General features: G+C 38.9%; 1 protein-coding gene across 1 annotated transcript in view; it reads right to left on the bottom strand.

Moving 5' to 3' along the window:
- The window catches only part of CDK13 (cyclin dependent kinase 13), a 90525-nt gene extending 84827 nt beyond the window's left edge, over positions 1 to 5698 (bottom strand). Inside the window, 5 exon segments of the mRNA XM_087945891.1 lie at positions 4341 to 4830; positions 4833 to 4883; positions 4886 to 5262; positions 5264 to 5420; positions 5423 to 5698. Coding sequence (XP_087802017.1) covers positions 4341 to 4830; positions 4833 to 4883; positions 4886 to 5262; positions 5264 to 5420; positions 5423 to 5564 — 1217 coding nt within the window. The 5' untranslated portion in view covers positions 5565 to 5698.
- Between the last annotated feature and the right edge of the window lie 12299 nt (positions 5699 to 17997).

Below are 17997 nucleotides of genomic sequence, written 5' to 3'. Positions count from 1 at the left end.
CTTTTTAATTCAATTCTCTCATATTTCATTTTATTTATTTTGTTCAAAAAAGAAAAAGTTTCACTAAATTACATTGAATATTTTATCCCATTTTATAATCATATGTTGTTCTAACATTATTTCTAATACAAATACAACAATACAGTCTCTATGTACCTTTGCAGAATCTCTTTTTCAGTTATATTTTTACCCATTATCTCTAAATAAATCCTGTTTCTTTACATCTTGTTTCAAACCCTTGTAGCTTCTCTTCCCTTCCTTCTTCCCTTGCTTCTTCATGCCCTTTTTACCCCCGTGTCTCTCCATCTCCATTTCCCTCTTCTGTAGTCCTCTTTTCTGTTGCTTTCTGACATAATATCCACTTTTCACCTTATTTTTCCCTTTTTTGGTTGTTCTTTTAGGTCTTAAATTCTCCATTCTCTTTCCCCTCTTTCCCCTTTCTTCCCCAGATAAAGTTACTTGTTCATTAAAGATGGCTTCTTCTTGTTCTTGTAGTTTTTCTCATAGGTAGAAATCGCCATTTCTAAAAAGTGGAAAACAGAGCCAAAAGAGCCCTTCCCTTCTTGTTCCTCTTCTTTATATTTTTTAAATTCAATTTTCAGTTCATCCACAAGTGATGCCATTATAAAAAATAAATTTAAACAACCACCCAAGTATTTTTAATCATTAAAATATAATTTCCAAAAGTCCCAAAGTCACCAAGCAGTCCAAATACACACAAGCTGTTTCATTTAACACTTTCCTCTTTTTCCACTTTCTCTTCCTGGGGTTACAATTCAGTTACAAAGTTCCAATTAAAATGTATCTTTTAGAAATCTTGTTACAATTTAACTTTCGATTCTTTTAAATTCCAAGCAGTCTCCTCCAGCCAAATCTTACTCTTTATTCTTTCCCTCTCCCTTCCCACTTACAGCGAAAAAAAAGTTTTTTCAGTGTTCAGAAATATTTATTGTCCCCTTGGCTTTGATTTTCAGTTTAATTACCTGCAGATGCCAAAGCGGATTTTTCCGATTTCTCATTCATCTGCTGTCACCGTAAGGAAGGAGAGTGAGAAAAAACAAACTTTCCCTTTTCACTTTCATTCGCTGCTTCCGGATCTTCCTTGGGAACGATGAATCTTTTTTAAAGTTTAATTCCAGGATATCTTGAATGTTGCTTCTTATCCCAGTCAGCCAAAACTTTCACTTCTTAGCTTCCTCCTGCACATTCTTTTCCGGATGAGTGCTTCTTTGAGGCGGCCATTTTGACCACTGCTCTACCGCCTTCGGAAAAGGGAGTTAAGCCAGCTGAGGAGGGGAGGTGCGGACTCCCCTCAAAACCCTGCCAGGTCTCCCCTGTCTTCATCCACCTCTACGGGGTGGCTTTAGCCCCAAAGCCGGCTGGCTCGGGGCACTCCAACGGCAAGCCCAAGCAGAAACCGCGCACAATCGCGGATTCCTGCCGCCGCCGAAGCCCAGCAAACCGGAAGTCACCATCTTTTCTCCAGTTTTTGATGACTGTCTTCACTGTGTTCCATGGTATATCCAATGCCTTGGCAATTTTTTTATATCCTTCACCTGACTGGTACCTTTCAATGAGATCCCTCTGATACTTTGTAAGTTTTTTGCAGACCATGGCATTTTCAATAAAAGGCAACTATAAATATCAGAAAAATCCTACAACCACAGCTGAACTTTATATGGGCTTGATCAGGATCACTTTGATTGCAGGTGTACCTACTACTATAATCAGTTTGAACGTATTGCTTACTTCTGAACACAGCCACATACTTATAAAAGGGCATGTACACTTATGTGCAACCACATTATTGTAAGCTATTCATGTGACTGCTGGAAATAGCTAGAATCCAAATTTTAGAAGAAATGGTAATTGGGGCACCCCAAAACTGAAGAGACTAAAATAGTTTAAAATAAATCTCCAAACATTAATTATGTCTTTCAACTCTCAGTGCTGCAAAAAGCTAAGCTGAAAACATGGAATATCTTGTATTTTCTTCACTTTGTTAGAAAAACGTTTAACATATCTTTAAAATACAAACTAGTATAACACACTTTAATAACAATGAATAGAATATGCTAAATTATAAAGCTGTACACAAATCCAGCAGCTTCTGGTGATTAATATACAATTTTGAATTTCTTGGAAGACTCTTATCCAAGCACTAAGAAAGCCTGACTTGTTGAATTTCCAAATTTCTGAAAAGATTTACCTAGATCTAGCAAACACATGTTATAGCCATATTAATAGTGGGAGCATTCAGCAGAAAGGAAACATAACTAATCAAACCATCAACATAAAATAATATAATCCAAATTTTGTATCAGTATACATCTATTCATACTCAAGTCACTGTTGCCTTGAGGCTACAATCTTCTCTGAAAATAATCTTAAAGCAATCAAGTTCCTACACAGCAAAATAAAACATAAATCCCAAAACATTCAGTTCAAGAGCAACAAAAAATTACTTGAATTTCTTAGCACAGAATGGTCAAATGTGGTATATCATTCCCAAGACATTTTAAGGAGTTATCCTAGATACTTAAACAAGATTATCCAATTACAAATTAAGTGTTTTGAATAATTATTTTAGTCTGTCCAGTTTTAGCCTACTTCAGATTCCCTCACATTCCTTTAAAAATAATTATACAAAATCAGAGAAATCAAATCAGACTTCAACCTAGAATATTCCATTCGTTAAAATATACAGTGACAATATGTGATCAAAGAAGTTTTAGTGAACTGATTTATATATTTCAAAAGTAGAATAAAGACAGAATGCAAATTATGTGGTACTGACCATTATTTGCTAGGAATTGCACCTCTGCTACCAAATGTTTCCTAATAGTAAGCTCTTCAGAGTTGTGTTGAATTGTGAGATGGGCAATAAATAAATTTGATAAATAAGAAATGAATAATAAATTTATTAAAATCTGTAAAATCAATTTCATTTTTTAAAAATGAAACAAACGTTGTAGCTAGGTACAACACTCTGGAAAATTAAACAAATAATGGACCATAAATATATTTATAAATGAAGATAAGATTTAAAGTTCTTCATTCCCTAACAGAATTATTAAAACCATGATTGCAAGAGAAATAGTGATTCAGAATAATTGGTTTTATAAAATCTTTTAATCATTAACTTCTCTGACATAATAGAGAAGAGGCATATGGTTAGAGAGAAGCAACAAAATATGAATATTACCAATCATGAAGCTGCTTTCTAACAAGATTTATTTTATCAGTGTGGATCAGATATCATGTCATAAATAGCACTAACAAAAGGTTGTGGCTATAGTTCATAATACGTTCCTTCTATTCATAATGCAAAAAGATCTTCAGCATGTATGAAAATTCTTATCTAAGCAGTAGTTGAGCAAATGAAGTAATATGTATGAAATTCAATGGATCAGGTGCATGTAATTCAAAAAGTATATGTTTCAAAAGTATCTCACTCACATACAAATTTCCTTTCTATAATTTTCAAATATATTAGTTGTGAGAAGAATTTATAGCAAAATCGAACACTTTTGGATAGTGACTACTGAATTTATTTATGCTAAACCTGTAATACCACTGAGAAACAGAGATATAATTCTCCTTGTAATCATTTTTTTTATTTTGTAGTTATTTTTAAAACTAAGCTACTGAATATCAGCTTTTTTATATTCAATATTTCTGTTTATCTAGTGTTGCATCATTTGTTCATTGGATGAAAGCTAATGTGCTATGTTGCATAGTTAGGAAATACATACTTTGTTCTAGAAATCCCATTGAGCCCAAGGTTTACTTCTCAGTATGCCTGTGTATCTTTGTGTAAAATACACACACACACACACTGAAACATACAGCAGTTAAGAAAAAATTCTCAAACTTATATTTTCCATTAAAATCAACCTATAACATTGATTTTGCTGTAGAGCTTGATTATTCAGAACTCACATTTTAACCTGAAAATTATACATGAAGATGCAAATTTATAGTATTAGCCAATAACTGGGAAAGATTTTTATACCAAAACATAACTTAAAACAGCTGAATTTCCTCAAAAGTTGTCTAATTGCAAGTACTCTCCATTTCTAGCTGCAATAGCTATTGCAAGAATATTTTTTTAAAAGCCCATTTCTAATATCATTGTAATTGATAGTTCATATGCATAAAACATTTGTTGCCCAATTTCAAAAAATACATTATTTTATGTTCAGTCCATCTCACCCCATTTCACCATCTTATATTTGATTAACCAGCTGGAAGACACATACTTTATTATCGGATTATTCTATTTTGAGACAATAGCCTAAAATAATGTGTTTTTAAATTAACTTCAACCTTATGATTACCTGATGGCTGGACTGTAAGGGCTGCGTGAGCGACGTCTGTAAGGAATCGGTGATACATCCCCACCACACTCGAAAGAACTGTGACGGCTGTAGCTGGGTGACCGCCGCCAGTAAGGACTAAGAGAAGAACGGGGACTGGGAGATTTGCGATTCCGTTGACTTTGTGAAGCTCTGTGGCTAATTGGGCTGTCATCTCGATAAGGGCTGGGTGACGACCGTTGCCGTCTGTAGGCCCTAGGTTCTGTCTTAACCTCCCGGTAGGCTTTAGGCGGCTCCTTGTAAGCTGAGGGAGGCTCTTTGCCTGCTTTCGTCCGGTTCCGGTGGCTTTTATTTTCCCGGTCTTTGCGATTGCTACTAGGCGACGCAGCTGAGCCCTTCCTGCGGCCGTCGCTGCCGCCGCCGCCGCCGCTCCGGGAACCATCTCGGTCCTGGCCGCCGCTGTGATTGTGGCGGCTGCGAGACTTAGATGAAGAGGCGGCCTCGGCTCCCCCCTGGCAGCCGCGGCCACCCCCTCCTGCTGTAACGGCGCCTTGTCCTTGTCCACCCCCGTCTGCGGTGTTCCCGGTGCCGCTCCCGAGAGCGACGCCCACTGTTGCTGCGGTGCTCCCTGCGCGGTCGCCGGTTGCCCCGATCCGCCTCACAGTGGCTTGAGCGTTGTTGGTTGCCTCCGCCGCCACTGGAGGACGCAGGACTCCCGCCGCCGCTCCCTACCCCGGCCGTCCCGCCTCCCACCGGTCCCTCCGACTGGGAGCTTACGTCGTCGTATTCTTCGGCCGCCGCCTCTACCAGTGGCCCCAAGCCCGCCCCAGTCCCGCGCCGCTCCGAGGCTGCGAGGGCAGCCCTTGAGCTACCTCCACCTGTACCCCCTGATCTGCCGCGCCGCCGTTTGTTCCGAATCCCCGATCGCCGCTTTCGCTTCCGCTCCCCCTTCCCCACAGCAGGAGGAGGCGGCGCCGCCAGTGGCCGCCAGGAACAGCAGAGACTGCGGCGGCAGCGGCGGCTGCAGGAGCGAGGGCTGCAGCAGCGGGAACAGCAGCGAAGGTGCCGGCGGGCCCGCCACAGGTGACAGAGGCAACGGGGCGGCGGCTGCTGCGCCGAAGCGTAGCGCTTCCGCCGCCGGTGTTGCAAACGCTTTTTTTCTGCCGCTGGCGATTCGGAGCCGCCGGTCCAGGCCCGGACACCGCTCCCGCCTCCGGACGTCGCCGCCTCTGAGGTACTCGGCATCGGTATCTCTCTCCGACAAACAAGAATCCGTCAAGGCGCCCAAGAGGTGGAGGAGAAAGAAGCAGTCGCCATTGGGACCCCTTGCCAGATTCGGCTCCGTAGGACGAATCTCTCCTGCTGGCCTCTGTTTCCTCACATAGAAGGACAGTTCCTTCAGCTGGGACGGTCAGCGGTCGCTTCCACAAGCTCCTAAAACTAGGGATGGCGGCTTCCGCTTCGCCTTACACAAACCGGTCCCATTTCCCGGCTGGGCCCCGAGGTAGGCCTCACTGTCGGTACTTAAGCGCAAATGATTCCTCAAGGCCGTGCCCGAACGCTTCGTGTCTCACCGCTTCTTCTGCTGCCCCCGGCTCATCGGTTCGCTTCGTATCCGTGAAAACGAGTAAGGGATGAGAAGGAGCAATTGCCAAATAATCTCCGTCGTCCTCTATATTCGCTTCTGTCTTACTTGCGCGCACACAGAAAAGAGACAGAAGGAAGACGGCCGGTGCAGCCAGTACAACTGCGCGTGCGCCACTACGCTGAAGAAGCAATGAGCCTATCTCTAAGCTGGAGAGTTCGGTTTGTTCCTTTTCCAAACGCAACCAACAAAAACTCGCGAGACTTCCCTCCCCCGCCCTCTCTCTCGCGAGACTTTCTTCCCCCCCCCCCGCCCTCTCTCGCGAGTAGTAATCTCGCGAGTCTTCCGGTTTTGCATTGATAGGAGTTAAATGTGTATCATGTCCAGGGAGAGAAGACCGAACAGCCATTCACATAAAATGAAGCCATTTCTTGTTATAAAGTTTGAATTTGGGAGAAAGAGTCAATTTGGTTAAGACTTCAAGCTACAAACCAGTTCATTGTAAGCTCCAGGAATTGGTGGGCGGCAGTCCCGTGTTAGGCATTAAAAAAAACAAAAACCGTCTCGCTCTCAGGACTTCAGACTCGGAGACATTTGGTTGATCGGGGTGAGGTGGGGAGATGCGAACTCTGTATCTGCAGGAAAAACACTAGGGAAGGAAGAAAATGTAACTGGGAAACGGCGGCAACGACGACTTTTAATTTGATTTAAATCCGCTTTTCTCCAACCCAAAAATGGAAAGTGTCAAGTGTTAAAAAAAATATTGTTGAAAGAAAGCTACCACTATCCCACTTGTACTATTTCTTTGGGAAACTTAAATTCTGAAAGATACTGAAGTATATTTGCAGTATCGAATACATTTTATCCTAGCTTCTGGACCTTTGTAGGCTTCTATAAAATCTTGGGTTGTGACAGGATGCTGTCCAATCTTTTAAAGACTTGAAGTAGCCTCTTAAGTAGCAAAATAAGAAAATTCTTCTCTTATAAGCTTGATGATAATAGAGCAGCCTACTTGGAAGGGAATAGACTTTGGCCAAGAGTGGTTAGACACAAAATAAGTTTGTCTCTGGTGCATAAGCTCTCATTGTATACACAAAACAAAGTAATAATTATAAAGATATCAATAACAAGACAGTAGAAAAGATGAGCATGATAATAGTAATATTGAAGACTGAGGAATTATGTTCAGCAGAGTAATATGTGAGGGAAAGAACGGTCTGTGTCTAGTTCTTTGGCATGCAGTGCTCTGCAGCAGCATCCTGAAGGGAGGAGTTGAAACTATATAGCAAGAACACTTAGATTTATATACTGCTTCACAGTGCTTTACAACCCTCTAAGTGGTTTTCAGAGTCAGCATATTTTCCCCAACAATTTGGGCCCTCATTTATGTCCAGGATGTGAGGGATCAGTAGATATTTTCTCAACCCTCTTTCTGACCCAGTGGCATCAAAGAAAGGCAGACTGGTTGCAATTGTTTTTTCTTCAGAGCTAAGTATCTGTTGAAATCTGTACCTGTCTTGTTTGGTTGCTGTACCAAACCAGACAGCTATAGAAGTACAAGTGACAGACTCAATAATTCCTCTGTAGGGGACTTCCGGTGGTGATGTCGTGCTGTGGCGGTGCAGAGGGACAGTGTTCCGTTCCCTGTGCTGGAGTTTTCATGTTTGGTGGCCATCTGAGGCAAAGTTTGGTCCCAGAGGGACTAGCAAAGGAAAGGGGAATTCTAAGACGCAGCAAGGAGAGATGCAGTTTCCAGCTGTGCTAAGAAGAGAGCCTTCAGCCCGACACGGAAGAAGCTGGCCTTTATGGTAGACTCAGATGCATGACGTGCCAATTTGAAGAAGAAGGAAGCAAGGACAGAAGACAGTATAGCAGTGACAGGCGAGCAGTGAATTTAATCGAATTTAGAAAATCGGTGAAGAGACAACCAGCGGAGGAATCAAGAAGATAAGTGAATCTCCAAATAGAAAGGGTTTATCCCAGAAGACAGGCAGTATTTTGTATTAGGAGCAGAATAACACTTAGAAGAAAAAACTAGCCAATAAAACAGCAAAAGAGGAGATAAAAGAGACAGGTGTATTGTTTTTTGGGAGAAATAACTACAGAATTGTTCTTCGAAGATCTAGAAGTTGAAGCTCCAATGGAAAGAGGACAGGTTTGATGGCTGTGAGGAGAAAGTGTGGGAGAATGACTATGCAGAAAGTGTGAGACTGCCATTGTGAGAAGAGATAATAACTGAGAACTGATGCAATATAGAGACCAACCAGAGAAAAGATACTTAAGCATTTAATTCTTTATATTGTTTGGTGTATTTAGGAAAGTAGATATCTATATTGTACATTTATTAAAAAGTAAATATATTTAGATGTGAATGACCAGGGACTATTTTAATAAAGATTAAATATAGTATAGTGATAAATAATAGAAAATATTTGATATAGAAATTTTGTAACTAGACATATTTTTAGTATTAACTATACAAATTGTATTTACATAAACTTATACATAGATATACATAAGATCTCATATAAGAAATTAGAATTATAGATATATTTTTATTCATAATATAGTTATACGTAGTGTTAATTTATACCCTTTGCTGTATTGACTTATATTTATTAACTATTAACTGCATTTATTGTATTTACTGTATTTATTAATACCTATTAATAAATTATTACAATATAAATCATAGGAATCCATAGTATAGAGCATATTATTTAAACTGGATGGTAATTTGGGAGAGCATATATAAAATCCTAGGAGAACAGCATAAAATTATAAAAGAGATGACCAGCATCACAGCCCTGAAGACAGCAAAGAAAGCCACATCATCGGTGTCAGTATCTAGCCCATCTACATCAAGCCAATGACTAATCGAAGGAATGCTTACCACTGAAAAAGGGAATACTACCCCCAGTATGCAAACGATGCAATCTACATTGTTGACAATACAGGAAACAATGGTCAAACTCCAAGAAAACATATCAAGAAGCCATGGAGAAATAAAATTGGAAATGGGAGAGATGAAAACAGATATACATAAACTTGAGGACAGGATGGGCTCAATCCAAGAAGCGATCCAGAAAAACGAAATAATAAAAACAATTGAAAATAGAATGGAACAAACTGAGAAAAAACTAGAAATGGTGGACCAGAAGATGACAGGGCTGAATAAAGACCTGGAAGAATCTTTGATACACTTTGAGATAGATCGGGCCTCATTCTTCCTGAGGTTCCAGAATGTAACAGAGACAAAGGAAGAAGACCTGGGGATGTTGATGGTGGAATTGATTGCGGAAACTCTTCAGAGGGATAAGCAAGAAATTTTAAATGAATTAGATGATGTCTACAGAGTGTACATGAGTTATGCCAGATGCCATAGACTCCCTAGAGAAGTACACATAAGATTTGTAAAAAAAAGTCAGGGACATCATATATAAGATCACAAGGGAAGAATCGATGATGTACAAAGGGAAAGAAATAATCACATTGAAATAAATCCTTAGAAGAGTCCATGAACAACTGGTTTCTAGTGACCCAACTAAACAAGAGAAATGTTTTATTCCGATGGATTACTCTGGAGGGAATGCTGGTCTCCTGGAACAATAAAGAGATCAAAATCGATAGTTTGGAAAAGGCCCAAGATCTCCACGACTAGCTAGTTGGACCAGAGGAAGAATATAGTAGCAGAGAGGAGTTAGAATCAGCGAGTCAAGATGAACAACGGCAGGAGATCAGAGACAAAGAGCAAGAAAAGAAGAATAACAAAGAGAAAGAACTTCAAGAAGAAGAAGGAGTAAGAATGAGGACTCAAAGAGAAACCAGGACGAATAGAAGGCAGCAACTGGAACAAAAATAAAAAAATAGGAGAACTGAAATTAATATATATTAATGTCAATGACCTAAACTCATCATCAAAAAGAAAACAAATATTTTACAAATTAGTGAAACAAAAAATGGATATTGTGTGCCTCCAAGATGTGGACATAAAAAAAACAAGATGAGAGATATTTACAGTGTAATAAATTGGGGAAACTTTATTCAGCATTAGCAGAAGAGAAAAAAGGAGGAGTGGCAGTAAACATTAAAGAAGGAATAATAGTTAAACCAGTATACAAGGACACAAAAGGAAGAATATTGATAGTTAAAACAATAGGGGGGAAATATATTATTAGTTATTATGCACCTAACAAAAGTGAGTTCTATAAAAATGTGCATGATAAAATTATAGAAATAGGAAATGATAATGTAGATCTAATTGGTGACTATAATGCAATAGTGGATATTAAAAAAGATTATGCTAATGATCAAAAACAAACATAAAAGGAATATATTACCCAAAACCTTTTTTGAAATGTCGAATGAACTAAATTTGTTAGATCTATGGAGAACCTTAAACCCAGGAGAAACTAAATTCACCTCACAAATCCTGGTCAAGAATTGATATGGCCTGGATAAACGGAGACCTAATTAAAAATATTGAATCAACACAGATTATGTCAAATACTTGGGCTGACCATAACCCTCTTAAAATAATATGGAAAGGACAAAAAAGGAAGAGAGGTACATGGACACTAAACCCACAAATCTTTTTTTATTTTTTTTATTGGTTTTTAAAAACAAACATAAACAAACAAAACATAAAAACATCAAGCTATCTTCCATAGGTGTACATACAGTGTGCCGGTTGGTTTACAAATTGTTTTGGGCTTCCATTTCATACTCTTCAATTACAATTACATTGCATATGATCTCATATTGTCAATCAAAAATTAAATACCTTAGTATCATTATTAATCAATCATTTGACTATACTTTTATTCATTCATGTTTTACAGGATAGTCATAATTTACTTAGTTTATTTTATAACAGTTCATATTATCATCCCAAATCTATCCTAAAATCATTTTGTAGATATAATAAGAAAAAAGTACATCTTTATATATTTATTATTTTCTAAAAGTCTACGTATTTCATTACTGTATTTTATTGTCTAACCATTGATAGAAAAGATCCCAAATTTTATAAAATTGTTTATCCTCTTGTTCTCTAATTTCAAATGTCAATCTACTCATTTCAGCATATTCCAATATTTTCTTAATGATTTCCTCCTGTGATGGTATTTTCTCATTTTTCCAGTTTTTAGCAAATACAATCCTAGCCGCTGTTAATACATTTACAATCAGGTATTTCAAGTCTTTACTACATATTTCAGGTAAAATTCCCAATAAAAATAACTCTGGTTTCAAGTCTATATGTTTTTTTTGTCATTTTTTCCAACCACATGTGGATTTTAGTCCAGTATTTTTTAGCATCCGCACAAGTCCACCACATATGGTAATATGTGCCATGTGTCTGATAACATTTCCAACATTTTTCAGATTTATTCTTGAACATTCTTGCTATTCTTGTCACCTGAAAATGCCACCTGTAAAACATACAAATTTTCTTTATATGCTGTTGACATTGTCATTTTATAATTTTGAGACCACAATTTTTGCCATTTCTCTAAATCGATCCCATATCCAAAATTCTTCCCCCAAGCAATCATAGTTTCTTTAACTTGTTCTTCTTCTAGTTTAATTTCTAATAAATATCCATACAATTTTTTAATCACCTTTTCATCAGTACCTGTCAAAATCTTATCTAAGTCAGTCAGTTTATCATAGAAACCTTCCCTTTTAGAATCTTTATCTTACCTTGAATGTATTTGCGCATATGAAAACCAATTCATCTTTATACCTTGTTCCTCTAGTTTTTGCATAGATTTAAGTTCACCCTTTTCATTCAATATTTCACCATATCTGTTTGTTCCTTTTTGTATATTATAGGATAATAAACCCACAAATCTTAAAAGAAGAAGAATATATCCAAAAGATTTCAAAAGAATTGGAGCTATTCCTTAAGGATAACAAAAAACAACATACCTCATTACAAAATTTGTGGGACACTATGAAAGCATATTTAAGGGAGATAATAATAGTCTACATTGTAAAAAGAAACAAGAAAAATGGGGAAATCATAATACATTATCTGAGGAAATTAAAGATTTACACGAAAAACTTCAAATGGAACCTGGGAAAGAACAAATTAAAAATAAATTGGCCTTAGCAAAACATAAATTGAATATTTTGGATCAAGAAGAATTGGCAAGAAATTTAAAATTTGCAAAACAATATTATTTTGAACATGCAAACAAGCCAGGGAAATGGTTGACCTATAAATTAAAAAAGGAAAGATGAGAATGGAATCGTGGAAACCAATATTGATAAGAAAAAGAAAATTACACAAGAATTTTTTGAAGATGTTTATAGACAGGAAGAGATAGTAAAAGGAAAAATAAATGATTATTTAAAAGGAGAAATTATGTCTCCGTTAATTGAAGAAAAAAGGGAATTATTAAATAAGGAAATAACACTAGCAGAATTAAAAGAAGCAATTAGAAAACAAAAAAATAATAAGACTCCAGGACTGGATGATTGCCAGGGGAAGTTTATAAGAACTTGGGAGCGTCGATAGAAACATTATTATTGGAAATTTGCAATAAGTTCTTGACAGAGGCAAAATTACCAGAATCATGGAAAGAGGCATATATTACCTTGATTCAAAAAGAGGGTACTGATATTCAACCAATTAAGAATTATAGATCAATCTCTCTTCTAAATGCCAACTATAAAATATTCATGAATATTATGGCAGAAAGGCTGAAAAAAATATTAAATGAAAATATACATGCAGATCAAAGTGGATTCCTCCCAATGAGACAAATAAGGAACGATACAAGAGTAGTAATTAATATATTGTAGTATTATGAGGCATATCTAGGAAGACAAGCGGCTCTTGTCTTTCTGGATGCCCAAAAAACTTTTGATAACGTGAACTGGGAATTTATGATTCAACAAATTAAAAATATGAAATTTGGAGATAGATTTGAGAAGATGATAGAATCGATTTATTCCACTCAAAAGCCAAATGTAATAATAAATGGAGAGATGACAAATCCATTTAAGATAATGAAAGGAGTCAGACAGGAGTTGTCCACTGTTACCTCTACTTTTTATCCTGATTCTAGAGACATATTAATAAGAATTAGATCAAATATTGAAATGAAAGGAACCCAAATTAAACAAGAAGAATACAAGTTACAAGCATTCACAGACAATTGGTATTTTTAATTGAGGACCCACTAGAATCTGGACCTATATTGTTGCAAGAGATAAATTTGGGGAGGTAGCGGGCCTTAAAATTAATAAGGAAAAAACCAAAATGCTAGTCAAAAATTTATGCTAGCCTGTAAAACAAAAAGGAGAATTAGAAGAAAGATTGGGGCTCCAAATTGTAAAAAAGGTAAAATATTTAGGCGTTTGGTTAAGGACAAGATGTTCAGCACTAAAAAAGGACAATTATACAAAAGTAATACAACAAATTGGAAATGACCTGGATAGATGGGGGAAATTGTAGCTTTCATTATTAGGGAAAACTGCATGTTGGGCTCCATAAGAATTGGCACCCAACAGCCGCAGCGTGTTCGATCCCGGAAAGATCGGCGCTCACATATGACATCGCCAGAGGCAGCAACAGCTGGGAAGCAACGGCTGGGTGGGGAAGCTCTGACATGGATTCAGCAACAATTAGGAAATCTCTAAAACTAACCCAGGATCCAACTGTCAGCAAGGCAACTGGCTGGGAGGCAAAGGTCGACGGAGGGAATCCCTGGCAGACGCGTTCGGGAATCCCACATTGCTGATAATGATTGTGATCAAACAGAACTCCTGGGGGGGTGTATACTGCCAGATTGAAAAAAAGGGAGTAGATGGGGATCAGGGATAGAAAAGAGGGTGCATTAGGCTACAAGGATTAAAGGAGACTAGGTATAAGAGGGTAGGGTGATTGGGAAAAGAGCATAGGGCAGAGCTAGAAGCATTTAGGTGGATGGAATAAGGTAATAAATTACACTGGAAGGCAGACAATTCCAGCGCTAACCTTCTCTCAACCATTGGTCTGGATAACCGTAGATTGGAAATATGAGTCAGCAAACTGGAAGGTTTGAAGTAACTTTATTCTTCTACACACACAGCATGCAGCAAGAACGGTATATTCTGATCCAGGTTAGCACTGGAAGCGTCTGCCTTCTGGTGGTAATTTATTCCCTTAAAAGGGAATGCCTTCCAGTGTAATTTATTCCCTTAAAAGGGGTAAAATACCAAAACCTTGAATGTACTCTATGATCCCTCAGGAAACGGATGAGATTAGGAAGTATATAGATACTAATTTAGCAAGGGTTTTTTATTCAGCCAGGACGGGCACATATAGCAGATCCGGTTTTGTTTAGAGAAAAAAAAAGATGGGGAATTAAGATTATATGTTGGTTTCAGGGGTTTAACAGGTTTTAGTTAGTTATCAGTTTAGGATCATGCCATTCGGTCTGCAGGGAGCCCCAGCTGTCTTTATGCAGTTAATAAATGGAGTCCTGCATGAAATCTATATAGAGGGGTGTTAGTGTATCTCGAAGCTATATTAATCTATACGGAATCAATGGAACAGCATGTATGCCTGGTATGGCTTTTGAATCACATAAGCACGGATTAAAACATCCTGATCCCGAATTGCCTTTCGTGATTCAAGCAGATGCCAGCTATGTGGCAGTGGAAGCTGTGTAAGTTACTGCTAGATTTTGGCAGGAATTTGTTAAAATGATTGGTTCACAACACTGTTTAAGTACTGCTTATCACCCGAGTATGAATGGAGCTTCTGAAAGACCCAATGCAGCCATTGAAAGATATTTACGCTGTTATGTGTCCTATCAACAGAATGATTGATCTGAATTACTACTGGTTGCTGAGGTAGCATATAACAATACTACAGGTGTAATTTACTCAAAAGGTAATTGCAAACGAGGTTGGATGTTCCCAAAGTGTTGTGTCAAAGCACATTAATAGAAGGGAAAAGTGGAAGGGAAAAGTGTGGAAGAAAAAGGTGTACAAGCAGCAGGGATGACCACAGCCTGGAGAGGATTGTCAGGAAAAGGCCATTCAAAAGTGCTGGTGACTTTCACAAGGAGTGGACTGAGGCTGGAGTCAGTGCATCAAGAGCCACCACACACAGACGGATCCTGGACATGGGCTTCAAATGTCGTATTCCTCTTGTCAAGCCACTCCTGAACAACAAACAATGTCAGAAGCATCTTACCTGGGCTAAAGAAAAACAGAACTGGTCTGTTGCTCAGTGGTCCAAAGTCCTCTTTTCTGATATGAGCAATTTTTGCATCTCATTTGGAAACCACGGACCCAGAGTCTGGAGTAAGAATGGAGAGCACACACTGCAAGATGCTTGAAGTCCAGTGTGAAGTTTCCACAGTCTGTGTTGATTTGGGGAGCCATGTCATCTGCTGGTGTTGGTCCACTGTGCTTCATTAAGTCCAGGGTCAACGCAACTGTCTACCAGGAGATTTTGGAGCACTTCATGCTTCCTTCCGCAGACGAGCTTTATGGGGATGCTGACTTCATTTTCCAGCAGGACTTGGCACCTACCCACACTGCCAAAAGCACCAAAACCTAGTTCAATGACCGTGGGATTACTGTGCTTGATTGGCCAGCAAACTCGCCTGACCTGAACCCCATAGAGAATCTATGGGGCATTGCCAAGAGAAAGATGAGAGACATGAGACCGAACAATGCAGAAGAGCTGAAGGCCGCTATTGAAGTATCCTGGTCTTCCATAACACCTCAGCAGTGCCACAGGCTGATAGGTTCCATGCCATGCTGCATTGAGGCAGTACTTGATGCAAAAGGGGCCCAAACCAAGTACTGAGTTCATATGCGTGCTTATACTTTTCAGAGGTCCGATATTGTTCTATGTACAATCCTTGTTTTACTGATTGCATGTAATATTCTAATTTTCTGAGATTGTGGATTTGGGGTTTTCATGAGCTGTAAGCCATAATCATCACAATTATGACAAATCACAGCTTGAACTATCTTGCTTTGCATGTAATGAGTCTATCTCATATATTAGTTTCACTTTTTAAGTTGCATTACTGAAATAAATGAATTTTTGCACAATATTCTAATGTTTCAAGTTTCACCTGTATACATAAAAGCACAGGACAAATCCTGTTTCGGATAGTGTGTGGTACTGACTTCGTACCTATTCGAGAGTGCCCACGGAATGATCAGGAATCCATAACCCCGGTTCAATGGTCAGAATAAAGAACACATGGGCATTGGTACAGGAAGCCTTGCGTAAAGCCTTTATTGCATATAAAACCCAAGTTGACAAACGAAGAACCGAACCTAAACCCTTTCAAATCGGAGATCTACATCTTTTAGCAAAATATTTAAATATGGGATTCCCATGCAAGAAATTAGGTCTAAAGTATATTGGGCTGCTCCCTATAGTGAAAATTATTAACCCTGTAACCACACAGTTGAAACTGCCATCACGGTTTAAACTGGTACATCCCATATTCCATTTTAGTTTACTAAACCCTGTTAATATGGAACAAATGGTTTCACAACCAACACCACCATGACCAGTAAGAGATGACCAGTATGAGGTTGGGGGGATATTGGATTCCCAGAGGCATAGAGGGGTCTTACAATATTTGGAAGATGCTTCGTGGGTAGTGCATACCGACATAAGCTCCTCTTTGGTGTAGATGTTTCCACTGAAAATATCCTATGAAAGAGAGTGGGAATCAATAAAGGTAACTGTAATATTCACATCCTTATTTTTATTTTACTAGATAGATCTATGGTAGAGGGGGCAGTCTGTCAGGCTCTGTAAGAATCGGCACCCAACAACCACAGCATCTTCGATCCCGGGAAGATCGGCACTCACGTATGATGTCGCCAAAGGCAGCAACAGCTGGCAAGCAATGGCTGGGTGGAGTAGCTCTGACATGGATTCAGCAACAATTAGGAAATCTCTAAGTCTAACCCAGGATCCAACTGTCAACAAGGTGACTGGCTGGGAGGCGACGGTTGATGGAGGGAATCCCTAGCAGGCGCATTTGGGAATCCCACATTGCTGATAATGATTGCGATCAGCTGGAATGCCTAGGGGGGTGTATACTGCTGGATTGAAAAAAGGGGATTAGATGGGGATTGGGGATAGAAAAGAGGGTGCATTAGGTTACAAGGATTAAAGGAGGCTAGGTATAATATGGCAGGGTGATTGGAAAATGAGCATATGGCAGAGCTAGAAGCGTTTAGGTGGGTGGAGTAGGGGAATAAATTACACTGGAAGGCAGATGCTTCCAATGCTAATCTGGATCGAAATACACCGTTTCTAAGGCATCCAGAAAGCATCCATGATATCAATCACTCTGAGACATTTTCTTTCGAATTGATTTATTTAGAAACAGACCTGGTATGTCTAAAGCAATTTCCCAAAGTGAATTTTTTTCACATGTTACACAAAGTCCACCTTCCCTCCTCCCTTCTCTCCTCCCACTTCTACACTTCATAAATCACGAGAACCAACTAACTGCAACTGGAATTTCTAAATACGACATACAAAATAACCTTGAACTTTTCAACTCCTCCAACTTCCCCACCCCCAAAAATGTGGCAGCTGAATTCCAAAGCTGACAGGCGTCCCCCCTTGAAAACTCCTCCTAAAAGAAAAGAAAAAAAGACATACAGGGGTTAATACATTGTCCTTAACCCCCTTTCCCCCCTTCATGAGGACCCTTCGGTTTCTGGGGAAAATCCTCATGGAATTGTTTAACCAATTGATCAGCATGAACATCCCAACTCTTTACCCAACTAGCATCTGAGAGGGGGTATCCTTACCATAAAACCAAATATTGCAATCGGCCATGTTGAGGTAATTCCCCGTTAGGAGAATGAGTGCACACAGGGAGACGTAATGAGAGTGGTGAGGAATAACACACAACGAGCACACAGATACACTGTATAGTAAAATGTAGGTTTTTACTTCCAGTAAACAGTTAAGCAAAACCCAACAAGCAGTCCAAGTCATACACGGTTAAAGCAGTCAGTTTGCAGTCCAGGGATAATCCAAAATCAAAGTCCAGTATCAAAAACAGTAATAGAGTCACATTAATCCAAGAATAACGAGGATCA

This window comes from Notechis scutatus, chromosome Z (assembly GCF_049901735.1).
Source record: "Notechis scutatus isolate UNSWTSFEM ecotype Mainland chromosome Z, rNotScu1.2, whole genome shotgun sequence".
Taxonomy (NCBI): Eukaryota; Metazoa; Chordata; class Lepidosauria; order Squamata; family Elapidae; genus Notechis; species Notechis scutatus.
The sequence above is the reverse complement of the archived record's forward strand: the minus strand, read 5'-3'. Positions and strand labels throughout refer to the sequence as shown.